The sequence below is a fragment of the Lynx rufus genome, unplaced genomic scaffold (assembly GCF_022079265.1).
Source record: "Lynx rufus isolate CCGP_SWC_20201006 ecotype Redwood Valley unplaced genomic scaffold, mLynRuf1.p SCAF_13, whole genome shotgun sequence".
NCBI classification, from domain to species: Eukaryota; Metazoa; Chordata; class Mammalia; order Carnivora; family Felidae; genus Lynx; species Lynx rufus.
The window spans coordinates 8,162,214-8,188,723 of record NW_025814827.1 but is presented as its reverse complement, the minus strand read 5'-3'; the positions used below and the strand labels follow the sequence as shown (position 1 = coordinate 8,188,723).

General features: G+C 55.1%; 1 protein-coding gene across 1 annotated transcript in view; it reads left to right on the top strand.

The window, feature by feature from the left end:
- The window catches only part of CORO2B (coronin 2B), a 133,833-nt gene extending 108,115 nt beyond the window's left edge, over positions 1 to 25,718 (top strand). The window contains exons 4-13 of the mRNA XM_047075673.1: positions 2,295 to 2,411; positions 11,896 to 12,045; positions 12,675 to 12,839; positions 14,852 to 14,968; positions 15,095 to 15,199; positions 15,738 to 15,834; positions 19,407 to 19,519; positions 19,858 to 19,948; positions 20,151 to 20,290; positions 23,812 to 25,718. Of these exons, the coding sequence (XP_046931629.1) occupies positions 2,295 to 2,411; positions 11,896 to 12,045; positions 12,675 to 12,839; positions 14,852 to 14,968; positions 15,095 to 15,199; positions 15,738 to 15,834; positions 19,407 to 19,519; positions 19,858 to 19,948; positions 20,151 to 20,290; positions 23,812 to 23,943 (1,227 nt within the window). The 3' untranslated portion in view covers positions 23,944 to 25,718. The remainder of the gene's footprint in view (positions 1 to 2,294; positions 2,412 to 11,895; positions 12,046 to 12,674; positions 12,840 to 14,851; positions 14,969 to 15,094; positions 15,200 to 15,737; positions 15,835 to 19,406; positions 19,520 to 19,857; positions 19,949 to 20,150; positions 20,291 to 23,811) is intronic.
- Positions 25,719 to 26,510: the final 792 nt, after the last annotated feature.

Sequence of the window (26,510 nt, the reverse complement as noted above, 5' to 3'; positions counted from 1 at the left end):
TCACCCGCACAGGCTGCTGGCCAGGAGCTGCTTTTAGCTGATGGCCACCTATCGACTGATTCGGTGCCCCTCAGATTTGCCTGGGCTGGGCTGGGCGCCAAAAGCTTAATGCAGAAGATTTGCTCGGGGACCGCTCAGATGCAGCCTTTGGGATCAGATGTAAGGGACGGCTCTGTCAGAGGGGGGTGTGAGCTGTGGGAGCAGAGAGCGCAGTGCCTGTCTGCCCTTAGAGGTCAGACTGCACGAGGGGAGTTGGCCAAAATGAGCAGAGTGGGCTTCGAAAAGCTTAGCCTTGAGGGTTACCCCTCGGCAGGAACCCCTGATTGGCCTTCCGCCAGGTAAACTCGTGTGAGTTGCTTAAGCTCTCTGGGCCTGAAGGTCCTCATACCTGAATCACAGGGTGTGTGAGAGCCAAAAGAAGATCATGTGTAACCCTGACCAAAGCCATGGTCACATGTGGCTCAGTCTCTGCTTAGAGTCTCGTTTTAAAGAAACAGTCAAAAGTCATTGAAAGTCATTGAAATGGGCTTTCCAGCTCTAACTGCATCCCCCCATAAAATGGCAAAGGGGACCATTTGTAGCTGGTGGTGGTACACCACCAGACCCTTTTCGTCCATTCTGTAATTTTCCCACAATGCACAATGTCAGTGGAGCTCTCCAGAGTACCCCTCGGGTGCTGTTTACCTCTCTCTCTTTCTCCACCATTGCCACTTTCTCTTGGGTCTGTTTTTTCTCTACCCGTCTCACCGTTGCCGTGTCACAAAAAACCCAGCTGATCTGGAAATGAGCCGATGGAGATTCAGACAGGAAGTGGGTGGGGAGAGGTCATAGCAGGACACATGTTCTGAAATAACCCCACCGTACTGGTGAGGCAGAGGGCACGCGAGCAGAGGCTTTACAAAAATGGACTGTCTTCTTCGTTATTCAGTGGAGGAACCTAAAGCAGGGAGGTATGACCTGCCTAAGGTGCCTCTGAAGACCTAACCACTCTTAGCCAATGGGCGGTGACTGGGAAGATCCTTCCTATTTCCTCTGATGCCCCAAAAATCTAGCATTAAAAAGCCTGGGGATGGAAACACAGCTTCTGCCTGTCATTTTCCTTCCCTTCATTAAACAGACTTCCCTTCCCTTCCCTCCCCCCGACCTTCCATCTTTTGTCGAATCAATTCCCTTTGAAGGATGTCTTTCAGGTTATATACCTAGCATATAGTGCGTGCCAGGCTTGTAAGGAGCTGGACAATCAGAGACAAGAGACAGTTACTGTCCTCAGTTGCTCACGGACAAATAGAAGCAGGCTGCAACGGCACATGACAGTGCCTGTAATAGAAGGAAGCACAGAATGCAATGAGCACATAGAGGAGGAGCTCTTAACCCATTCAGGGATCAGGGCGGACTTCCTGGAGGAGGTGTCATTATCTAATCTGCATGAGAATACTACTACCATCATATATTGAGCATTCACTATGATGATAATCTACACGCCAAGCACTTTGCTAGGCGTTACCTCATTCGGTCTTCACAAAAGGCGAAGAGGCAGGTGTTACTGCCCTCATTTCAGAAATGAGGAGACTGAAGCTCAGAGAACTTCACTGGCTCTCCCAAGGCCACGTACCTAAAAAGTAGCAGAGCTGTAATTCAAACACAGGCCTGTGTGACTCCATAGAGTATGCTTTGAACCACAGGGCACTGGGTACAGGTGTTTAAGATACGCACTGAACAAGCATCCACATCTGGGAGCGGCACTGGTCACATCGTAGGCAGAGTAACTTATACGATAGTGTTTAGGTGGACCCAGAGACTCAGGCCTCTTTGCTGACTCCTGGAGCAGCAGGAAGGAGCCTCCTGCTGACCCTGGCGCCTCCCTAGAGGGCAGGGGGGGAGTATGGGCACTGGGGGGAGTATGAGAGCACATGCCCCGTGGCTGGATGTGTGGACTGCCACGCCTGCTGCCCTCTAGGCTCTGGTTGTTCAGGTGAACAGGAGCATCTTAACTTGAAACTTTCACTTGGGGAAGGGGTACCTTTTCCTAAGTTGCACAGGGGCGTGGTATGGACCAAGGGTGTATCACTCTTCTGTGTCCCCTGCCCCATTACCATTCAGGGTTGGGGAGGACACAGCCACAGAACAATTTGGACCAACCTGGTGCAGAAATGCAGAGGTGAATAAGATAGTGGGTAGGTCCTCGAGGACCTTCCAGTCCAGTTTAGAAGCCCAGAATAAAGGCTCTCCTCTCAGGACCACCCTAGGCCCATCAAACTAATCCCCTGCTCTCTCTCTCTCTTCCTTCTCGGCAGACGGGCAGGATTGAACCCAACTACCCCAAGGTCTGTGGTCACCAAGGCAACGTGCTGGACATCAAGTGGAACCCATTCATTGACAACATCATTGCCTCGTGCTCAGAGGACACGTCGGTGAGCAGGAAGGGGCCTCCCCCCTGCTTCCTCCTGGAGGCCTCCCTTCCTAAACTCCTCTCTTTCTCCGTCTTTGCCCTTCTTCTGTCTTCTTTGTCACCCTTCCAGCCAGCCGCGGGGTGGGGAGGGAGCTAGGGAAAGGACGAAGAGAGCGAACCCACGGACCGTTTGGCACATCTTGTGCTTTGAGTGTGATTTCCTTTGGAGGTGTCGATTTTGTAGGTGAGAATTGAAACAAGGAGTTTAGGTACGTGATTCGGCACTCGTCGGTGGTCTCAAAAGGAGACCTTCCTCCCTGTGTGTGGTCTCCCTCCTGCCCACCCTGGGCTGGGAAGGACGCAGCTGGAGCTGGTGGGGCGGGAGGGCTCAGTGGTCGGTGCGCCAGGCACTGGGCTGGGCGGGAGAGGGGGGCCAGTGGGGGAGCTGTCCAGCCTTCTCGTCCGGGTGCAGAGAGCCCACAGAGGGGTGCGGCGACCCCAGCCAGCTCCGTCCCTGCCTGCTGAGGTGTTGGCGACAGTCATCAGCCATGGGGGGAGCAAACACGCTGAAAGTGGGGGCTGCCTCCTACGGAGCTCCTCCTCTCAGTCTGAGCTGGAGTGTGTGTGGTGAGTCCTCCTGTGTGACAGGGGCACTGCCGCCCCCAAAGTGAGGGCCGGGAAGGTCACACAACTAGGAAGCCGAGGAGCAGTCCTCTAAGAGCTGGCTGGACAGCCCGTGCTCTCCCCACTCAACCAAGTGACGTCATGACACGAGTCCACACCGTCCGAGCTGGAAGCCTCTGCCCGCCCCCCACCCCGCCCCGGTGTCCCGTGTCTCACCAGGGCAGCCAGCTGGGAAAGAGAGGAGCAGTGACCAGCTTGACCCGGGGAGGGACAGACAGGCCAGGGCTCTCGGAGCCCTGGCTCCACCTCTGGTCCAAGCTTCTGCCTGACTCAGCGGGAGGGAGGAAGGGTCGCTCGCCCTGACGGCCCTGCCCGGTTCTAGCTCAGCACCTTCTTGCTCTGTGAGTCAGGTGCCTTTTGCTCCAGGAGCCCGGCCAATAAACCAGCTCTCCGCGCCCCGTGTCAGGAAAAGCATCAGGCCCCGGCCCCGACCACACCAGCCGAGCGGCCCTCTTCAGTGTCGCACGCACTGACCGAAGCACCGCAGTGTGCCCGCCGTGCTCCCGGGTGCTGCCCTTCAAAGGGAGCTCGGCTGTGGGATCCCACGGGCCGGGATTGCCAGCTGGGTGACCAAGGGCGTGTGACTTACCCTCTCTGAGCCTCAGCTTTGCTCCTCTGGGAAACGGCAAGAGTCATCCGTGCCTCTGGCAGCCGCTGTGAGGGGGAAAGGAGGTCTGTGCCCAGCATATGCCTGCTGGTCTCTGTGCCGCTCCGGAAACATCACCAGCAGAAGGGCGCCACTCGCTGGAGTGCAAGGCAGAATGGAGTCAGAGCGCTAGGCACACGGGGAGGCGGGATTCGTTTTGCCGGAAGGGCAGGCAGGGGACAGGGAGTTAGGGAAAGCTAACTGCAGGCAGAGAAGGGGCTGAAGGAGGCCTGGGGAGAAGGCACAGGCCTGCGGGCAGGGGCGGGGGGTGGGGGTGGGGGGGCGCATAGTCCCCGGGCCACTGTAACAAAACACCAGACTGAGTGGCTTGTAAAGTGAGTCACTTGCTCACAGTTCTGGAGCTCAGGTCCGAGATCAGGTGCCAGCGTGGTCAGGGAAGGGCCCTCTTTTCCTTGTAGGCCCACATGGCAGACGGGGCTGGGGTCCCTCTGGAGGCTCTGAAAAGGGCACTAATCCCACTTTTGAGGGCTCCACCCTCATGAGTTAGTCACATCCCAGAGGCCCTGAGTCCGCATACTGTCAGCTGAGGGGGTAGGATTTCAACATGAGTAGGGGACGCTGTGCACCCCAGGGATCAGGGAAGGGGAGCTGGCGGGCCGGAGGGCTCACGGCTGGCTCTGTAGAGGAGGCCCCCCCTCCCGGAGCCAAACAAGCCCTGGAATGTGGCTTGGCCACCCCAACGCTGGAGTAGCCCCTCCCGCAGAAGGTCCCTGAGGCCCGAGGGGAAGCACCGAGTCCAAGGTCACGCAGGGAGGCGGGGCACAGGCGGGGGCCAGAGCCCAGGTCTCCGGACTCCCAGGCAGCACTCCTCAGCACCTCACCAACAGTCTTAGGTTTACAGATGAGGAAACTGAGGCTCAGCGCCGCGAAGGCTGGCAGTTCAGATCCGTCAAACACTCAGCGTTGACATCTCGGTGTCTTGTCTGAGCAGGCCCCGTACCGGGAACCCTCCGAGGGCACACGGAGGGGCGGCATCCTCCGCAGGTCCTGGGATGTGCGGGGGAGGAGCCCGCAGCTCCCAAGGTCAGGTGAGGAGGCCAGTCAGACCTGCCTCCATCAAAGCACCTCGAGGGGCAAGACACCCTTCCTCAACCCACTCCGGCCCAAATGATCAACTTCCTGCACACCAGACGTGACATCCAGAACCAGGGTTAGGAGGTCAGTCAGCAGACCTACTAAGTGCCAGGCGCTGTGCTACTCACGGGGGGCTAGGGAGGGGACCCGCCGGCAAGGGCTAGAGAGGAGCTGTTCGAAGCAGATCCAGACCATGTCTCCAGGCGGTGCCTGCCCACCTCTTCTCACCCCTCCACTGCCCTCTGCTTGTCTCTCAGAACGTCCAGAGGACACTGAAGGGAGCCAGCAAGCCCTCCCAGCTCCGTAGCTCCTTTCCCGTATGCCCCATCCCTGAAAATCCTCCAGTGAAATCCATCCCCTACGCCCCGACCCTCCCCCAGGGAGAGAGGAGGGCCTCGGGAGTCTGACCCCGTCCCGCCAGAGGTCCAGTGGAACATACCCAGGCCCTTTCCCGAGGGGCTCCCGTCCTGAGGGAGAGATAGGGGCCATAACTCTCCCTGGCATCTGGCAGAATCCAGTTCTTTCCGCCGCTGGGTGATGTCACCTATTGTTGAACGGCCGTGCTTTTTATAGCTTCTGCTGCAGCTCGGGAGGGTGGCTGGCAGGCGGCGGGGAAGGGCTCTATGGGTTTCCAGCCTCGTGCTCCTAGCCTTCCCAGAGGGCCAGCAGCTGCAGAGAGAGGGAGAGGTTTCTGACATCTCAAGGAGAGGGAAAGGGTGGTCCCGGGGAGGGGCGGGGTGGGGGAGAGGGAGGCAGGCCCCTCTCCCGGGCGGGCTGAGCTCAGCAGCTTTCCTCTGCCTTCTCTTCCTCTGCTCCTTTTTCCAAAGGCTGCCCTCCCTCCCCACCCCCACCCTCAGAGAGGATGCCCCTCTCCCGAGGCACTGTGAGTGGGATGGGGCAGGATATCAGCCCTGCGGGGAAGCAGCCAGAAGCCACCCACCACCCTGCCCTTCCACACACACACACACACACACCACCCTCTAGAGAACCAACACTTCTTGGAGCTAGAAGGGAGCAACATACCCCTTTCAGAGATGGAAGGACAGGCACCCTGAGAGAGGTCGATGGCCTGGCTGAGGCCTCACCGCAGACCTGCCACTCAGGCTCAGGAGTCCATAGGCCTGGGTTCAAATCCTGGTTCTGCCCCTTCCCAGACCTGTGACTTTGGACCAGTTTCTTTTAACTCTCTGCACACAAGTTGCCCCCTGTAAAATGGAGATCATACTGGGCTCAGCATCAGAATGAAATACACCATGGTTCGTGTTTCTTGTCTACTGAGAACTCTCTCTAGAGCCCCTGGGGCAAGCAGAGAGCTGGAGTCAGAGACCCAGTGCTCTTTCCATGTCGTTCTTTGCTCGCTGGGCCCCCAAATAGGCCTTCTGTCACTGGTTTCCGGGTAAAGATGAAGCTGAATGGTGAACCTCAAAATCCAAGAGAGAAATCCCCCCACCCCTTCCAAACCAGGATTTCAGGGGTGATTTCGCATCTACCCAGCTCACCAGCAGCTGGCGTAAGGGCTCCGCCAGGTCAGGGGATGACTCATGACTCGTTGCTGAACCTGCTGATGATGTGATAGCAAAGCTTCTGGGCTTCTAGGATTCTTCCATTGCCTCATTCATTCAACAGGTATGTGCCAGGCACCATTCCTTGCGCTGAAAGCAAAGATGGTGACAGGGGATCCTACCCCTGCATGGAGGAGTCGACCATCCAGTGGGATGGCCTGGCAGGTTGTCTGGGCCCTGGCACTGGGGAGCTGCTCTCTTTTTCGGAATCGATAAGCAGAAGGACAAACCGTGTCCTCTCTAAGGTGTCAGATTCAGTCCAGGCGAGAAGGAAGGAATGGGGGAAGCTGCTGAGGTCAGAGCGTGGATTTGAACAGAGCTTGTTAGACTGCAGAGCTCTCCCTTTGTTCGCCAGCCGCCCCCTCCCCAGGCACAGGGACACTTGGTTTTGTAACTTTATTAACCATCCTTATCAGCCGTCTCCCGTTAGCCTTGTCTGCCCTGCCTGCTGTCTCCCCCACAAAACTGTGAGCTGCTGAGATGAAGGACACCCTCTCCTGCCCCGTATCTGGTGTGTGTGACATAGGGAGCCATGGAACATATTTGGTTGCATTGAATGTAGCTGAGTTAAACAGGGCTCTGAGCCAGGGACCTGAAAAGGGGCGCAGCTGGCTTGCTAGAGAGAGTGTTTTGCCACCTTTCTCCACCCCTTCCTTCCAGAAATCCGGTTGTCTGCCCTTACCAGGTTTCCTGTTGAATGGAAGTAACTTTCCAGAGCAACCTCTGAGCCGATCTGCAGCCCTCCTCCCCCACGCGTCGGCTCTTTGCTTCAAACAAACCCCTTGAAGACCAAGGGGTTGGAATTCCTTTTCCAGCGGCTTAGGCCCACTGTGAACTCCAGCTCCTCCTCTGAGCTCCCATGGCACAGGGTGCCAGCTATGTGCTATAGCAGGAGACCCAGCGTCTCGCCCCCTCGCCAGTGATACATTCGATGATGTCAAACGCAGGGGACTTCAGGAGATTAACTAGTATGGCCTCAGCGTGCAGATGAGAAAACTGGGGCCCAGGGAGGGAAGTGGCTGGTATCAGATGGGGGTGAGGCAAGGTGCCTCTCTCCCTCTCTGTAGGACATTTTCCATTGGGTCCCCCAAGCCCTGCCAGGGACCCTACACCTAACAGTCATTAGTGAAAACAGCTCTTTGGGCCTTCCCCTGCAGGCCTCGGCTCCATGGATGGGACTTGGGTCCAGTTCAGAGGCACAGACACAACCTGCCGTCCCCATCCCCTTGGCTCAGCCCCTGGGTCCCTAGGCCGAGCTGTCATCCCAGCAAATCCGCTGCTGTGGCTAGAAAGCCTCAGACTCCCAAGGACATGAAGCCCAGTGTAGTCTGACCCTACATGGGGCACGTGTCTCTCTTCATCATCTAGACAAGGAGCCTGAGCCTCAGAGAGGTCACCTGGCTTTCCAAGGTCATCCAGCAGCGAGTGGGATTAGAACCTGGGCGGAACCCCACTTCACAGCTTCCCTCGCGCCTCTACCTTAGCCTGGCGTGGGACACGCCTCAGTTAGCTGACGCTCAGGAATTGGACTCTTCTGGAAATGGGCTCTTCCTGAGACCCAGCCCAAGCGAAGCTGCTTCCTGAGGCCTCCGTGACTAGGTGTGACACACATGGCTTCTGGCCTCCTCCGCTCCCTGCCGGCCTGCTCTACCCCGGTCAGGCTGCGGTTCCCCCAGCCACTGTGCCGGAGCCCCCCATGCACGCTGGTCCTGTGTCTGTCCCCTCCCCCCTCCCCACATCCCCAACCTCTCTTTTCAAACTTGGGCCAACATCCTGTCTTCTAGCCCTGCTCTGCCAAGACCCTCCCCACCCACCCTTAGCCCCCCTTCAGCTCTGTTTCCATGGGTTCTCTGCCCTTAACTGCCCCACTGTGTGCTGCTCAGGAGCAGGACACCGGGCGAGCTCAGCACAATCCCCTGGCTAGCAGGACTCTGGCTCATAGAGGTGCGTGTGTGGAATGAATGAGTCTGTAATCTCTGCTTCAGAGATCTCTCTCAGAGCCCAGAGGCCACTCTCCTGCCTCAGTCAACACTTAGGCACTGACTGCCTTGGTGTCCACGTGTATATACTCATCTGTTGTCCTCAGGACACGGTATAAGGTGCCCATAGACAACATCCTCTGCCTCCAGACGTGTCCACACTGGCCTTTCATTACGACCCTCAAAGGCTCATCCCTTTGAGTCCAAAAGCTTCCAGAGCTTCCTCCTCCAGCGCAAACAATAAACACAGAAGACGATGCCGAGTATTTCTAGGAACCAAAGAAATGCAAACCCGAAGAGTGAGATGTCATTGTCAACCTATTGGGTGGACAGAAGTCTATTTTTGAAGGTAGAGTTAGAGACCTAGGTAAAGAAGTGCTCTCAGACTCTGTTGGTGAAAACTGGGACAGCTTTTCGGGGACAGTTTTACAGTGACTATTAAAAAATGAAACGCTTGTAGGCACGTGCCCTACAGAAATATCCACACTCAAGCTTGTATTACAGGACTGTTCGGCACAGAGTGAATTGTAACAGGGACAACAGTGGGCAGAACCCTGATGTCCGTTAATAGAGGCTGATTAAACCCATCCTGGCACAGTCACGCATCAGGTGCCCCCCCCCCAGCCACTTAATAAGATAGGGTAAATCCATGTGTCCTGGTGTGGAAAGATGTCCACTACCTGTTACAGGAGAAAAGCAAGTTGCAGAAGAACATGCGTAACGGCCTCCCTCTGCGTAAAAGACAAAAAAGTGTGGGGTGTGTGGTTTGTTGGGTCCTGCTGGGTCCCCTATCACCTCGCTCCCCCAACCCCCACCACCATGCAGGGCTGTGTGCGAGCTCTGGGCTTTGTTTTGTTTGTTTTAAGTAATCTCTACCCCCAACATGGGGTTCAGACTCATGACCCCCAAGATCAAGAATCACACGCTCTACCAACTGAACCAGCCAGGCGCCTCCTGAGCGCTGGGCTTTCGCAGAGAGCTGGAGCAACCAAAGGCGATTACCATATCAGAAAAATATCGCGAACTGTCCCCTAATTATAACTTTTTCTCGAGTGTGTTGTTTAAACATTTTTTTTTTGAGATTTATTTTTTAAGTAAATTCTACATCCAGTGTGGGGCTCAAACTCACAACCCTGAGATCAGGAGTCACATGTTCTACCGACTGAGCCAGCCAGGTGCCCTGAGTGGTTTGTTGTTGTTGTTTTAATGTGTATTTATTTTTGAGAGAGACGGAGACAGCGCGTGAGTAGGAGAGAGAGAGAAGGAGACACAGAATCCGAAGCAGGCTCCAGGCTCTGAGCTGTCAGCACAGAGCCCAATATGGGGCTCGAAACCATGTACTATGAGATCATGACCTGAGTGGAAGTCAAATGCTTAACCAGCTGAGCCACCCAGGCGCCCCACTGAGTGTTTTTTTTTTTAAGTTTATTTATTTATTTATTTTGAGAAAAAAAGAGAGATGTGGGAGGGGCAGAGAGAGAGAGAGAGAGGAGAGAGAATCCCAAACAGGCTCCATACCATCAGCACAGAGCCCGGCTCAGGGCTCAAACTCACGGACGGTGAGATCATGACCTGAGCGGAGGTCAAGAGTTGGACGCTTAACCAAGTGAGCCACCCAGCAACCGCCCCCCACCCCGAGTGTATTTTGTTAACAGAATGATACACCTAAGGGTGACCCCAAACCTTTGATTGAACCTGCCTTTCTCACCCCATGCCTCCCACGTTTGCGTGTGCAGAGCTGGGTCTTCCGGGGAAACACACATGATGTGGGAAATACTCATTGCTAGAATCTGCGGGGGGAAACATCAAGAAGGGAAACCGCCAAGGGAATTCCCTCAGGGGTGCCCTCAGTTCCCAGCCTTCTCCCCTGTCCCTAGGACTGTCTTTGGCTTTCCCTGTTTACTCATGGGCTTCGGAATTATCATTGAACAGCTAACATCGCATAATGACATAACGTATTAATTTGTTGCCCTAGTGTTGGCCACTTTGAGTGTTTCTAAATTTTCCGTGTTGCAATGAACACCTTCATGCATGGAGATTTTTGCTTATATTGGATTTTCAGAGTGAAATTACTAGGTCAAAGGATACAACATAAATGTCTTTATGGTTCCTACTAAAGATTGCCAAATTGCTTCCAAAAGAGTTACTCTGATTTATAATACTACCAACACCAACGGAATCTACAAGTTCCAGGAGATAATCTTGCCAACCCCTGGCCCTTGTCCCCTCCCGGGGTGGCTATTTTGGAAGGTTATAAATGGTATCTCAAAGCTGTTTTTCCCATTTGTCTCCTTCCTGGCCAAGGTGGAGTTCAGATTTTCAAAAGATTTGCTTTAAAGGTGTCCTAAATGGCAGTCACGTGTGTTCTTTCCTCTCCAGGGAGCACGCAATCGATGGCATTACTGACGACAACAATTGTAACGAGGACTAGAACTCCTTAGGTCTTTAGAGCACTTTACAGTTTACAGACTTTGCCAACCAGCATCTCGTTTGATTCTACCGGTAGGCAAAGCAAGGCAAAGAGTTTCCTCTCCCGTTTGTAGATGAGACGGTTGCAACCACGCAGGGTATGTTTGGCCAGAGACACGGAAGTCCCCCACGACTAACGTCAGTAATGAGGGGGACACTCAGAGATGGCAGAGAAACTGCGCACGTCCTCTCTCTGGGGCCACACGGCCTCTGCTCTCTGCTTCTCCGTGTGTCCCACCTTCGCTTGGCCCATCATCTCTTTCTGCTTCTTTTTTTTTTTAGTTTATTTATTTATTTATTTATTTGAGAGAGACAGAGACGGCGTGAGCGGGAGAGGGGCAGAGAGAGAGGGAGAGCGAGAATCCCAAGGAGGCTTCTCGCTGTCAGCGCAGAGCCCGACGCGGGGCTCGAACTCACGAAACCGTGAGATCATGACCTGAGCCTAACCCGAGAGTCAGATGCTTAACCGACTGAGCCACCCAGGCGTCCGGAAGACTGCGAACAGTGGCAGCATCCAGGCTCTGCCCATTCTCCCGGGGGGCTCCAGCGTCCCATCCACCTCTGCCCCTTAGTTCTTAATCTCTCAGGAGAGACTCCAGGCCTCCCAGCCTCCCAGATGGCTTTTCCTCTGCTCACGTGTCCACCCTTGGTGGGGGGCACAGTAAGGGACGGCTCCATGGGGTATCAGCAGAGTTGCTGGGACGGAGGTCAGAGCTCTTAGAAGGGTGTGGGAAGGGAAGCGGAGGCAGGCTTTTAATACAACACTGGCCAAAAGCTGATTACTGTGTGGCCCTCTGGGACGAGATAGACTGTAGCAATATCCCGGCAGTATGAGTTGTCTAGGGCTGCAGAGGCCTGCCAGAGAAACCCCCCCCAAAGGCGCAAGAGATGGTCACCTTCCTCTTGAAGTGCACCCCGGAGCCTCCCCCGGGCCTCAGTCAGGCTCTACCCGCCTCACTGGCCAGCAGATGCCTCCCTGGGCAGATCTGGGAAGCCTGGTGTCCGAAGGAGGGGGCCGTCAGGGGCTTCTCCTGGCCCTGCCCACCCAGCCCTCCGTCCCCCCGTCTGCAGGTGCGGATCTGGGAGATCCCCGAGGGTGGGTTGAAGCGGAACATGACAGAGGCTCTCCTCGAGCTGCACGGGCACAGCCGGCGCGTGGGGCTGGTCGAGTGGCACCCCACGACCAACAACATCCTCTTCAGTGCCGGCTATGACTACAAGGTGAGCTGCTAGGCCGCGGCTGTGGGGAGGGGGGCGGGGGTGGGGGGAGCAATGTGGGTCTTGAGGAGCTGCCTGTAGGGGGCACTGTTACCTTCCAGAGCACGTTCATCAACACTGTCCCACGCGCCTGTCCATTCATTCGTTCAGTCGCTGCACACCGCCGGGCATCTTCTGTGCGCCCTGTCTTTCCCGGGGTCCACGGAGGCTGCCTGTCTGGCTTCTCTGGCTCCTACGGGTTGGAAGAGAATGCCCACTCCGTGCCCACACCCTCTGCCGGGCCCCTTCTTAAATCTAGAAGTGGCCGCTGCCCTCCTGGTGGGAAAAAGGAGCAAAGTTGGTGGAGGGAAGAGAACAGCACGGGGCCCTGGCCAGGAACATGAATCCTCCTTGCTGGTAGCAGAAACCGATCCCGGCTGGGGCTGGGATCTGCCGAGGGACAGTAGTGGATTTGCGCAGCAGGGAGCATCAGCCTCTGACATAGAGTTTAACGCCACCCCCCCCACCTCCCAGCGCACCCCGACCCGGCATGGGGCGTCTCTCCCGGGGCCACCGGGTGCAGACCGGGACAGGCGCCTCACGGCGCAGCCGCAGGGCTGACCCTGCCTCCGGCATGCCCACCCCCCTGGCAGGTCCTCATCTGGAACCTGGACGTGGGTGAGCCGGTGAAGATGATAGACTGTCACTCAGATGTGATCCTCTGCATGTCCTTCAACACCGACGGCAGCCTGCTCACCACCACGTGCAAGGACAAGAAGCTTCGCGTGATTGAGCCACGCTCTGGCCGCGTCCTGCAGGTGAAGCCCCACCGTCTTTGAGGGGAAGGGAAGGTGTCGGGATGTGGGGCTTGGCTTTCAGGCAGGCCTAGAGGAAAAGGCTGTGCCAGCTCCCCTTCTCCCACGCACCTGGCCTGCACCCCTGCTGACCTTGTGGATTCTGGGTGCTTCTCGGGGCCCTGCTTAGACTGGGTGGGGAGAGACCTCAGCACCCTTTCTCATCCCCACTGCACCCCTCTCCCCAGACGGGCTTCTTCTGGCCTGCTCCGGGGGCAGAACTGGTGGCACCCCTCGGGGCACAAATCCTTGGGTATCGTCCAAGCCCCATCGTGGGCACAGGAGAGGGGATTTGGGACTCGCTACCCAGGCACCTGCGTGGGGACCGGCCTGAGGGAGATGGCTCAGGGCACCAGCCCCAGAGACGGCGCCAAGCGGGGAGGTTGATGGAGAATTTAGCTCCACCTTGATCTTTGAGTGTTCCGGGTCTTGACCGCAAGGAAGGGATTAGATGCCGTTGGGGAGTAAGAAATGAACTTCTCGAACACCCACTGTGTGCCGGGCGTGGGGCATACATGGATGGAATGGGAGGGAAACTTTGGGTGAAATGTGAGGTTTACCTCCTACCCAAGAAAGGACCGATGCTTGACCCGGCTGTGTTTCTTTCGGAAGAGTCCGAAGTGGCAAGACCAAAAAGCCACCTACTACCACCATCGCAGAATATAACACTCATAGTTATTAGCATCATTAGCATCAACCGCCATTTACTCAGAGCTCCCCGTGTGGCATGCACTGTACCAAGGGCTCCAGGACGTTACTCATTTAATCCTCATGACAGCCTTTGTGGGGGGGGGGGGGTGGCTCGGCTGCTCTTCCCCCTTTCACGCAGAGGAACTGAGCCTTGGAGGGGGGTAGAGACGGACACTCAGTTACAGGCAGAGTTATATGTGGATCCTGAGAAACTTAACAGAAGACCATGGGGGAGGGGAAGGGGGGGGAGTTACGGAGAGGGAAGGAGGCAAACCATAAGAGATCCTTAAATACTGAGAACAAACTGAGGGGGAATCGGGGGTGGGGGAGAGGGGAAAGCGGGTGACGGGCATGGAGGAGGGCACCTGTTGGGATGAGCACTGGGTGTTGCGTGGAAACCAGTTTGACAATAAATTATATATAAATAATATAATAATAATAATAAATAAATGAACATTAAAAAAAATTTTTTTTAAAGAATTCAAACCAAGCTGGGGTGGGAGGGGGGTGGGTGCAGAACCCATGCTGAGCGGAGAAGAAGTTAAGGAGCTGAGAACCCAAGCTCCACCCCACAGACGTGACGCGGGCCAGAGGGGTGGGACTCCTCAGGGCCACCCTTCTTTGACAGACGTGGAACTGAAATCCAGAGCAGGTGACGCCAGCCTGAGTCTTTGCACCACCCCGCCAGCCTCTGGTATCCGACCTGATGCTGACTCATGCAGGCAAAGGGCTGTTGCATGTTAGGAGGAGAAGGAAGGGACGAGAGCCGAGAGGCAGGGGGAGTGGAGGCGGAGGATGGCCCTGTTAGAAGGAGCCCTGGGTGAAGCAAGTTATCGAGAAGTGACCCCGTGAGTCCCCTGTGCTCCCTGGGCTCCTGGTCCCAGGGCTCTCTTGCTCCACAGCACCTGACCTGGCTTCCTCTGGCGGCTGTGACAAATCACCACAAACAGTGGCTTACAGCTCTCTCTCAGCTCTGGAGGCTCTGGGAGAGAACCCTTCCTCGCCTCTTCCAGCTTCTGATGGCTGCTGGCTTCCTTGGCTGGGAGCCACATCTTCCAGTCTCTGCCTCTGGAGTCACATCACCTTCTCCTCTGTGTGTCTGTATCTCTCACCTCTTACAAGGATGCTCGCCGTGACCTTTAGGTGATCCAGGGGAGTTAAGGACCCCATATCACAGATTCCAGGGACTAAGGCATGGACATATCTTTTGGGGGCCCCCATTGAGCCTACTACGGTTTCCTAGTATCCAGCGGCCGTGGCTTAGCAGCTTTCTCTGTCCCTGCCAGGAGGCAAACTGCAAAAACCACAGAGTGAACCGAGTGGTGTTCCTGGGAAACATGAAGCGACTGCTCACGACAGGGGTCTCCAGGTGGAACACGAGACAAATCGCCCTCTGGGACCAGGTCAGCCACGGGGAGGCCAGGCGGTGACACGAAAGAGTTGTAGTCCTGGGGGCTGTGCTGGGGTCGGGGGAGGTAAGGGGCCTGTCCTGCCTGGACGTAAGCTGATATGGGCCTTCTTCCCTGCAGGAGGACCTATCCATGCCCCTGATCGAGGAGGAAATAGATGGGCTGTCGGGCCTCCTGTTCCCCTTCTACGATGCTGACACCCACATGCTCTACCTGGCTGGAAAGGTAGTCGAAGATTGGGGGGTGGGGAGCGCTGGGGCAGCCTGTTGGGAGACCCCCTTGCCCCACCATTGTGCCCCCGCTCCTGCCCTACCCCCTGAGGAGAGCCAGGCTAACCTCCCTGGTCGTCTCTCTCACTCTCTTCGATCGAAACCCGCCCTCAGGTCTGATACTCATTCTTACTGAAGTGTCAGTGACTGACAGTTCCCTCCGAGGTGCACTGGGGTGGGGTGGACACCGGGATAAGGCTCAGAGCCTGAAGTGTAGAGCGCAGTGACTAATGACGGCATTCGAAGCACCTGCCGGGAGCTTTTTGGCAAACATGGCCTCGTCTATCACAAACACTGTCTACACGCACACACCACCTCCACCCCATCACCCCGTAAGTCCCCTGTGACGACCGGCCACGGGTCTAGAGGCCAGGTCTCCCTGGTCTTTGGACCACCGCTGAGGCTTTCTGCAGCAGACCCCCGGGACCGGGGCCTGCTCAGCCCAGCCCACCCCCGCCCCCACTTTCCTCACCTCCCTCTCTCCCTGCCCCCAGGGAGATGGAAACATCCGGTACTACGAGATCAGCACTGAGAAGCCCTTCTTGAGTTACCTCATGGAGTTCCGCTCCCCAGCCCCGCAGAAAGGCCTAGGTAAGGGGGTCCACAGGCTTCCATGGCTGTTATGCTATAGAACAAGAGACTGGATGTTTGGTTCATGGGTCACCCCTGCCTTTAAATGAAAATCAGAGTCAGAAGCCCACAGCTCATGGGCAGTCAGAACCTGCAGATGCTGCCCCTGGGAAGGTCCGCCTGCCCTTCTTCACCAGCCTGTCACCACCCACCTGACTGACTGTCATTCCATGGTGCCTGACATCCTCCATCACCTCTGGTCATCAGCGGCCCACACGGGCTTCATTCCCATTTGCAGATGGGGATACTGGCGCTCCAAGTGGCTCTGAACTCTTGTAAGGTGGTTGGAAAACTAAAGGTCAGAGAAAAGTCTGGGTCCAGACACTTTCCTGAAGCCTTTGGGAAGCCAGGACCCCAGTCTCCAGGAGCAGCTCTGTCCCTGCCTGAGAGGACAGGAGGAAGTCCCAGGGTGTCCCCATCCCTGCACCCCCAGGCTCCCCAGCCTCTAAGCAAATCCTTCAGAGGGTCCAGAATTGATGGAGCGTAGTGAGTTCTTCACACCCCCCGTTCTACCACTGCTAAAGTCTTACAGCAAAAGTTTCATTCCTCTTAACTGGCATTGCATATGATTCAGCAATTTCCTGTTTGGGGTCAGAATCAGCCCGTTGGAAGAAGTTTCTTCGGGGGCCCCGTTCCCTCCTTACCTCGGAGCCCGAGTCTGGCTTGTTCCCTCTGGGAATCCGGTGCTACGGATACGGCCTGAGAGCCAGCTTCCAGACCATCAGTGCCGGAAGGGTCCGAGAGCCCACCTCAGTGACTGGCAGCAAGATGGCGGCCCTGAGACAGGCCCAGTGACCATTCCATTGACTTCACCCCTCCCCGACTCTGTCGTCTCCTCCTCCTCCTCACTGTCACCTCTTGGTCAAGTAGAATACAAAGCATCCTGGACTGTAGAGTCAGACCTAGGTCGACGTTCTGGCTCAAATGTATAGCTCACCCTTCTGAGGCTCAATTTCCCCATCTGTAAAATAGGGAAAAATCAAGCCTACCTTTCAGGGCTATTGTAAAGCTTAGATGGAGAGCACCCGGCCGAACACCTGGCTCCTCCTGCCCTTTCACACCGTCGTTCAACAAACACTTACTGGGTATCAGCCGTGCGGCAACCTCTAGACTCAGTGGGAAACAGTGCAGAACCCAGCCTTCCTCTTGGGATCTCACATTCCACTGAAGGGAGACAGACAATCAACACCTAAGGAAGGAAAATACTGGATGGTAATAAGGTCTAGGCAGAGAATCAAATGAGGCAATAGAACAGGGAGCGACTGGGGGCTATTTTAGACCAGGTAGTCAAGGAAGGCCTCGCCGTGGAGGTGACCTTTTAGGCCGAGATCCGAAAAGCAGGAAGGAGGAAGAGTAGGACCAGCAGGAAGGATCATCGATGCAAAGTCCCTGGGGCAGGAATGAGCCTGGCATATTCTAGAAACAGAACGGAGGTCCGGGTGACTAAGCGTGGACTCTGTGACATGGCAGAAGATGGGGACAGGCTTGGGACATGAATCTGGAGCTTAGAGCAGGGGCTGGATGCCATGAGATGGGTTAGAAAGGTATAATCACGAGGGGTCTTCAGAGAAACAGAGCTGCTGGCTTCCTGGAGACCCAGGAAAGCTGGAGGTGACGTTCGGTCCACGTCCGAAGATCTGAGAACCAGGAGAGCTGATGGTGTGAATCCCAGTCTAAGGACAGGAGAAGGTGACAGGAACTGTCCCAGCCCAAACAATGAGGCAGGAACAAAAGGGGTGACTTCCTCCCTCTTCTGCCTTTTGTTGTATTCGGACCCTCAACGGATTGGAAGGGGAGGGCAATCTTCTTTCCTGAGCCCACTGATACATACAGCCATCCGTCACACAGGGGAAGGAGTTTGGGTTTTACTGGGAACCCACTGGAGGCCTTTCTTTGTCTTAAGCAGGCGGGTGGGAGATGGGACAGCATGACGCAATCTGAAATGTTAGTCCAAGATTGCTCTGGCTTCTGTAGGGAGAACGGATTTTGAAAGGACAGGAGGGAGGCAGAGAGACTGGTTTGGAGGCCACTGTGGACTTCTAGCCAAGAAACGATGGTAACTAAGGAGGCGGCAGGAAAAGGATGGTAACTAAGGAGGAGGCGGGAAGATGGGGAGAAGATGAATCCAGGTGTTTCGGAAGTCGAGTCAGCAGGACTTGAGGAGGAGAGAGGAACCAAGGAGAACTGTCTCTCCTCGCCCCCGTCACCTGCGGCCACTGCAAAGCATCTGCCATGAGCCAGGCACCTTTCACAGGTTCAGAGTGGCTGGGTAACTCACCCCGGGCAGGTCACCTAGATCCTGCATGGCAGAGCCAGAATTCAAAACCAGCCCTACTGGCTCTAAATCCCACCTGGGTACCATGATAGTACTTCCCTGCAGCATCTAGAATTCCTGTATCTGGAAGAGCAGACCTCCATTCCAGTCAAGGAGAGCTGGAACCTTAACTCCTGTTCACATCACGGAAGAAGAAACTAACATCCCCTGCGCTCATGAGGGTGGCAGGCAGTCAATGAGCATCTTCTGGCCCAATCCCCTGACCATCTTGTGAAGGGTCATACTGTTCTCCTCTAACCCGCCAAGGAACCTGAAGCCTGAGGCAGTGATCTACCCAAGACCTTCCCAACCAGAAAGAGGGGCAGAGTCAGGACTCAGAACCAGGTGTGTCCGACCCCAAAGCTTGTGTTCCTAACCCCACACCGCACTGCTTCCTCGGTGGGCATCGAGTAGAGGCAGCCGTTAGGAATGCTGTGGCGAGTGGGGACACACGGATAATACATGCACCAGGCATGCACACCCTGTCAGTCCTAGATACACAAGTCGACAGCAGTCTCGGGCTCTAGGGTGCGTGGAGAAAGGGTTCTCTCTCCTTTGTTCTCTCTGAGGACCAGATACACAGAAGCTTAGGGGAGCTAGTTTATTTCAGGTGACAGGCTCAGGGCGCCTGGGTGGCTCAGGGGGTTGAGCATCCGACTTCGGCCCAGGTTATGACCTCACGGTTCGTGGGTTCGAACCCCACGTCGGGCTTTGCGCTGACAATACGGAGCCCGCTTTGCATTCTCTGTCTTCCTGTCTCTGCCCCTCCCCAGCTCTCCCTCTCTCTCTCTCTCTCATAAATAAACATTTTTTAAAAACCTTAAAAAAAGAAACAAAAAAGGTGACAGGCTCTGTGGCTCTGCCCCAGCCATACTCTGTGACCTGGGGCAAGCCCCTTCCCCTAGACCCTTAGGAGTTTCATCTATAAAAAGAATGGAATAGACTAAACTATCCCAACAGCCCCTTCCAGTTATAAAAGGCCCCATTTCTAAAGCACGCACCCTGGTGAGGTAGGACTGGCCCGAGGGGCTTATTTGAGACATTACTACTTAGAGACAGGGTCTGACTCAAGAAGCCCCCGGTCCACCTGCTGCCCTCAGCATAGAGCATTGCCTCCAGACCTAAGTGCTCAAGGACACTCTTGATCAAGGACATCAGGGAGGAGGGGTGCTGACGGGGATCCCTGGGACCCCATGGAGCCACGTGTGCCTGTCCACAGGGGTCATGCCCAAGCACGGGCTGGATGTGTCGGCTTGCGAGGTGTTCCGCTTCTACAAGCTGGTGACTCTCAAGGGCCTGATTGAGCCCATCTCCATGATCGTACCCCGGAGGGTGAGTGGGGCCATGCTGGGCTCCAAAGGGACCCCCGCATTGAATCCTAGCTGGCTCGCCACGGACTGCAAGCCTGAGGAGCCCAGAAGAAGGTCCTGTGGCCTGGGGTCTTCAGGCCCAATTTGGGGTGGGAGTTGGGGGCCGTTCTAGGGTGGGGTCAGTCTGGCTTGCTAACGAATGCAGGGTGGGGATTCCACATGGGAGACACCTGAGTGCAAAGGCTGGGAGGCGGGACGGCGGGAGCTGGGCGGGAGGTCAGCGAGGAGAACCGGCTGCTGAACAGCAGGGGTTCTCTCAGCGGCCCCTATGTGTCCACTCTTCTGCTCCCCTCACTGCAGTCGGATTCCTACCAGGAAGACATTTACCCCATGACGCCAGGCACGGAGCCAGCTCTGACCCCTGATGAATGGCTGGGGGGCATCAACCGAGGTACCGTGCGGGTGGGCTTCCCGGAAGAGGCTTCGAGAACTGCAGCTTTTGCCTTCGCTCGAGTTCACCCATTTCCCCTTTGCATGGCCTCTGCTCGACTCCCCCACGCTCGGCCAGCTGCCAAGGATGGTGTGAATGAAAAACACCATCACTCGACACTCGACCAACCTGCCAGTGTGAACGTTTCCCTTGCCTTTCGTAGATCCCGTGCTCATGTCTTTGAAGGAAGGCTATAAGAAGTCCTCAAAAATGGTATTTAAGGCTCCCATCAAAGAAAAGAAGAGCGTTGTGGTCAATGGAATAGATTTATTAGAGAATGTCCCACCCAGGACAGAAAACGAGGTAAGGAATATAAGTTATCACCTCCACAGGTCCTAGAAGAGCGAGACCTTTACATTTCAATTATGGGCTGCAGGCCTTTAAGCTGACTCCATCTGGGGCATTTTTCTTTCTGTGACAAATGCCATAAGTAGCCTGCTATTGGCTTCCGTTGCCTCTGACCCCAGTAAATAGAGGCTGGGATGTGGGAGCGATATTGATGCCCCACCCCCAGCCCTCGCATTCACTAGCCCACGCAGTTCCGTGGCTCATGAATCCGTTTCGGAACGTCGCTGTCATTTGCTGTTCCGGGAGTTATAAATTCCTGGCTAACAGAGGAAAGCCTGGCCTCAGGCATTACGGCGCGGCCTTCCTCCCTGGCACCGCGGCAGCGACGGGGTCTGACAATTTCCTGTTTGGCGGGGAAGAGGCTGTGTTTATGAAAGTACTCTCTGTACCATTTAGAAGGAGGGCAGGTCATCCAGGGACAGCCATAGCTGGGTCTTACCCATGCCCCCCGAAGGCTTCTCCTTTCAACGGTACCCCCAGTCCCTGGTGTCAATACCAGGGACTGAGTTCAGCCCAGCCAGGGTTCACAGATGGCTGCCCTGTGCCAGGCACGTGGCTCGATGCCACTGGAGTAGAGATGACTACTTGGACTCCACTGCATTTGATTCCGGGCTCGGCCGTTTCCTGGCTGTGCCCGAGCAAGTTTTCTGACCTTTCTCGTGGTAAAATGGGGATATGAAATGCGGTGAGCATTAAAGAGATATTTTCTAAGAGTCTAGCACTCTTCCTGGCCCATATTCAGTGCTCAATGAGGCTAACTGTACAGGTATCTATTGCTGTGTCAAACATCACCCCAAAACTTAATTCTTAAACCCACAAACCTTTATTATCTCATAGTATCTCATAATGGATGCCCATGGCTCAAGGTCTGTCATGAGGCCGTGTGGTTAAACTGTCAGCTGGGCTGCTGTCACATCTGAAGGCTCAGCTGTGAAAGGAGCTGCTTCTGAGTTCATTCGCATGGTTGCTGGAAGGACGCATTCGCTCACAGGTTGTTGGACAGAGGGTTTCGGTTCCTTGTGGGCTGTCAGCCAGAGGCCTCCCTCAGGTCCTTACCGTATGGACCTCTCCGCAGGGCAGCTCACAGTGTGGCAGCTGGTATCCCTTGGAGTGAGCAAGAGAAGGTGTCCAAGATGGAAGTCATAGTTTTTTTGAAAATGACAGACCATCACTTCTGCCGTTTTCTATTCATTTGAAGCAAGTTACTAGGCCCAGTCCACCCTTGAGGGGAGGGGATAACACGGCGGCCATCTTGGAGGTTTCTTGTCACACCAACTTAACGATCGTCACTATTATTTGTCAAACGAAGACTATTCCTGACCTCTGGGACCTCACAGTCTTGAAGGGAAATTTGAAAGACAGACTGACAATTGCTATATGTTTCGTACCATTGTAGGGGGATGTTCCGATTCCTAGGGTTGGGTGGAATCATGGGATAAATGAGATTTGCTTCAAAATAATCCCTGGAGGCAGCGGGACAGGTGAATTGGGTAGGAGTAGAGATGAAGCAAAAATGGTCACGTGTTATTTCTTGAAGCCAGTTGATGAGTTCTTGGAGGCTCATAGTGTGGTTCTTTCCACCCTAGTATATATTTGGCATTTTCCACTTAAAAAAAAAAACACACTTTTTAAGCACACTGAGAAGGTAGAGGTAGGAGAGTTGCTGCGATAGTCCAGGTGGGCCATAACAAGAGCCTGAGGTCAGTTCTAGTACCCAGCGTGGAAGAGGCAGGGGTGAGCAGCCGTGAAATCAAGTAACATTGAGCTACGACTGATTTGTATGAACCAAAACCGACCTGGAGCAAAGTTTTCAAGGGTCTCTGAGCAGGCGACACAGATACCACAACCTGCACTAAAGCTCGTGAACCTTCCTTATTGTGAAGAAACTCGCTCAGAGCCTGCTGACTCTGGGTTTACCCACAATTTTAACCACCGCCGCCGATTGGGATCAACCGGCTAGACATTTAGGCTGTAAATGGTGGACACGGTGGTCCAAGTGTGAAGAGAAACTGGAAGTGTGGCACAGAAGAGAAGACTCTACGGTTATACGCCTCTGAATGTTACTAAAATTCATTTTACCCAATCTTACTAAAATTCGCTGTTGCTAATTGTACACTTAAAATGAGTGGCATGTATGGTATGTGAATTACACCTCGGTACGGCTGTTTTTTCTTCTAAACGAAACCTGACCAAAAGGTTAGGCAAAGAATATTCGAGAACTTGGAAGCCACAGGAGTGTGTGGAATCATTTAGCACAGGGGCAAATAGCACATCATCCCTCTGAACAGATGTAACCGGTACCGATTTGATTAAAAAAAAAAAAAAAGTCACTTAAAGAAAGAATCATAGGGGCGCCTGGGTGGCTCAGTCGATTAAGCGTCCAACTTCGGCTTAGGTCCAGATCCCACGGTTCGCGAGTTCGAGCCCCTCATCGGGCTCTGTGCTGACAGCTCGGAGCCTGGAGCCTGCTTCAGATTCTCTGTCTCCCTCTCCTTGTCCCTCCCCCACTTCACACTCTGTCTCTCTGTCTCTCAAAAATAAATAAAGATTGCGGGCGCCTGGGTGGCTCAGTCGGTTGAGCGTCCGACTTTGGCTCAGGTCATGATCTCACAGCTTGTGAGTTCGAGCCCCGCGTCGGGCTCTGTGCTGACAGCTCGGAGCCTGGGGCCTGCTTCTGTTCGCGTGTCTCCCTCTCTCTCTGCCCCTAACCCACTCGCATTCTGTCTCTGTCTCTCTCAAAAATAAACATTAAAAATTGGAAGAAAGAAAGAAAGAAAAAGAAAGAAAGATTAAAAAAAAAAAAAAAGACTTTTAGAAAGGTTCCCTTTCAGGGGAATCTGAAAGCCAGTGCCTGGCTGGCTTAGTGGATAGAACATATGATTCTTAATCTCAGCGTCGTGAGTTCAAGCCCCACGTTGCGCTTGAAACCTACTTAAAAAATAATAATAATATGGGCACCTGGGTGCCTCAGTCAGTTAAGCGTCTGACTTCAGCTCAGGTCACGACGCCACAGTTCACGAGTTCAAGTCCCGCATCGGGCTCTGTGCTGTCAGTGCAGAGCCCGATTCAGATCCTCTGTCTCCCTCTCTCTCTCTGCCCCTCCCCGCTGGCTTTCTCTCTCTGTCTTAAAACTGAATAAACATTTAAAAATTAATAATAATAAAGGTCCCCGTTCCAAATGGCAAGTAAGAGTATTATGTCTGCCCCCCTAAAAGGGTGAGCTTGAGATATTTGGGAAAGGGGCCCATGTGGACGCTCTCATACCTCCCCAGGGAAGTAGGAGCCATGAGCTGGGTCCAGAGAAGGGCATGCTGCAGGGACAAGAGCCTCCGGGGACTAAAGCGGGGGCAGGGGGAGGCCTGGGAGAGAAGGGCAGAGGCTGACGGGGAACAGGGGCGGGCACGATACCCACTCAGGAAATTGCCTTCTCACCTGCTCTCTCCCGGCCGCCTGGCCCCTCTCTTCCTCCACCCCAGCTCCTCCGAATGTTCTTCCGGCAGCAGGATGAGATCCGGCGGTTGAAAGAAGAGCTGGCCCAGAAGGACATCCGCATTCGGCAGCTGCAGCTGGAACTGAAAAACTTGCGCAACAGCCCCAAGAACTGTTAGCTCGCCGGCTGGGCTGCCTTCTAAGCTGACCTCCGATCTCTCCGTGGTTTCTACTCGTCCCTTAACTTCCCCTTCTCCGGTGACCCCAGGGACACAGCCGGGACTGGAGCTGGGGACAGCCAGAGGACCCCACCTGCCGCCTCCAGGACTGGAAGCTGACCTTTGATCTCTTGACCTCATGCTAATAAAGTCCCCAGCCTCTCCTGGAGACCCACCCTTTGGCGGCCACCCCAGGAGCCAGCTTCTCCCCTGCGGGGCAAAGAGCACGGGCTCCCTGAGGGGTGTCCTCAATGGACCAGGGAGCAGACGGGGAGGCCAGGACCCCCAGTACTCACAGAACTTGAACTTTTGTCGCCGGGACATCTCGGCACTCCCTGCTGGGGCTCCCAACATCCCCGCTGGACTGCACAGAAAGGGCTGGATTACAGGCATCAGCTGTTTTGCCTCCCCTCCCCGCACCTCCCTTTCTTCCCCGGCAGCCAGCCCCACAAGGCTCACTCACCTGACAAGGGTTGCAAGCAGCCCGGCTCCTTTCTGTCTCTCGCCCCCTCTCTCTTGTCTTCAGGGAATTAAGAGGATTGCTCGCCAAGGCCATAATGACCCCTTGCCTTCCCATGATTCTCTTCAAAGCTCTTGGAACCCCCTTCTCCCATTTAACTTGTGAGGTAGGCAGGGTAGGGAATAGTGTCCCCGTTTCACAAAGGACAGAACTGAGGGTTGCAATGGGGAAGTGACTTACTAAGTCACCCGGAAGGTCAACAGTCGGCCCAGGACCAGGACCCAGTGTATCCAGACTCCGGGCCAGGGCCCTTCCCAGTGCATCACGAGGTGGCTCCCACAGGGGCTTCGCCAGTGCCCAGGTCTCTGTGGAGAATGAGAACCGGAAGCCACTGCTCCCGTCTGCCCAACACTAGTAATGCCAATGTATCACACTGCCTAGTTGAGGCCCTCCACACTCAGTGCCCCTCTGCCCTCCTGGCCCCCACCTTCTGCTCTCACTCCCCAGGTGACTCCCTCAGATGAGGCCTCTTCCTCCTGGAAGCTGAGGCTGAGAAGGGTGGAGCTCGGCCCTGGGGAAGGCAGAGCAGGGGTCTTGCCCCTCACCGCTTGTGTCTCAGCCACTTTCAGCCTTACGCTTGTAGAACGACCACAGCCCCTCGCGTCCGTATAGCACTTTAAAGTTTACGCGGTTCTTTGACACGTAGGGTCTCAGTTGAGCCTCACATCCGCTCCAAGAAGTAGGGAGCATCCTCCCTCCATTTTGCAGATGAGGAAACAGGAGTGGCCCAAGGTCACGCAACTCTTTGAGACGCCATATTTCATTTGGTCTTCTACACATTTTCTTTTTTCTTCCCTTGTTTTCTCCCTTCATTGCCCACTACCCACTGAGTCTATAAACACTGCTCTCAGAAAAGTCACAGTCTGGGGGTGAGATCTGGCCTGCGGGGGGGGGTCAAGAAACGGGTGTCCACTCCTCTCTCGTTAGCATTATGCCCCCACACTTGCTTGTCCCTTGGCTGCCCTGCAGCACATCCATCCACAGAGGCCAGGGCTCCCTAAGCGCCTCCCCCCCCCCACCAGGTGACCTGGGCGGGGAAAGCCCCACCCCTTGGGCTTTTCCTCCAAGAACCCTCCACCCTCTCCGCCAGCTAAAGCAGGGTCTCCTCGCCCTCCACCCCCTGCAGCTAGACAGTGTCCCCTCTCATCTCCTCACACTTCTTGACCGTTTTTTTCTTCCCCGGTGACCTTTGTGGTCTTTTGTGATTATTTATGCTGCCTCCCAAGGATAGAATTGAAATAAAATGTTTTCAACTTCTCACACCCGGGCACGACCATCTCATTTAACTCCAGTGGCTCCTGCCCTTGGTCACCATGGTATCTTGATGGTCCGATTCCCAGCCACAGCTCCTTGCCTTTCTGGAACAACGAGCCACGTCTGTATCTACAGATATAATGTGACACTTTTGTTCATCTACAGCAAGGCTTCTGAAGCAGCACTAACTGACATTTGGGGCCAGATAATTCTTTCCTGTGAGGGCCGTCCTATTCACTGTAAGATATTTAGCAGGACCCGTCAGATGCCATAGCAACCCCTCCCCAGTGGTGATGAACAAAAATGTCTCCAGATATGACCCAGTGTCCCCTAGGATGTGAGCATCACCCCCAGTTGAGAACCACTGTTCTCCAGATACTCAGTAAGCATCCGCTCTGGATGAAGCCCTGTGTTGAGGCTGGGGGACACGGATGTCTTACACTGGAAGGATGCCTTCCAGTTTACAAAGCAGCCCTAGCTGCTATGGTCTAATATCATTTCCATTTTCAAGAAGAGCTGTCAAATCCAGAGCAATGACACGTTCAAGGTCATTCAGCTGGTATAGTAGGGAAGACGCAGATCTTCTGAGCCTGGAGCCAGAAGACGCACATGCTTCCGGTCCGCCAGCCAGGCTCAACGTCGAGCAGAATCTGTTCTGAGAGGAGGGCCGGGGACCCATCATGAGACAAGGGGAGAAGGGCGGGAGCCGCCAGGCCTCTGGGAGACACTGTCTCACTAAGCCAGGATTGTCACG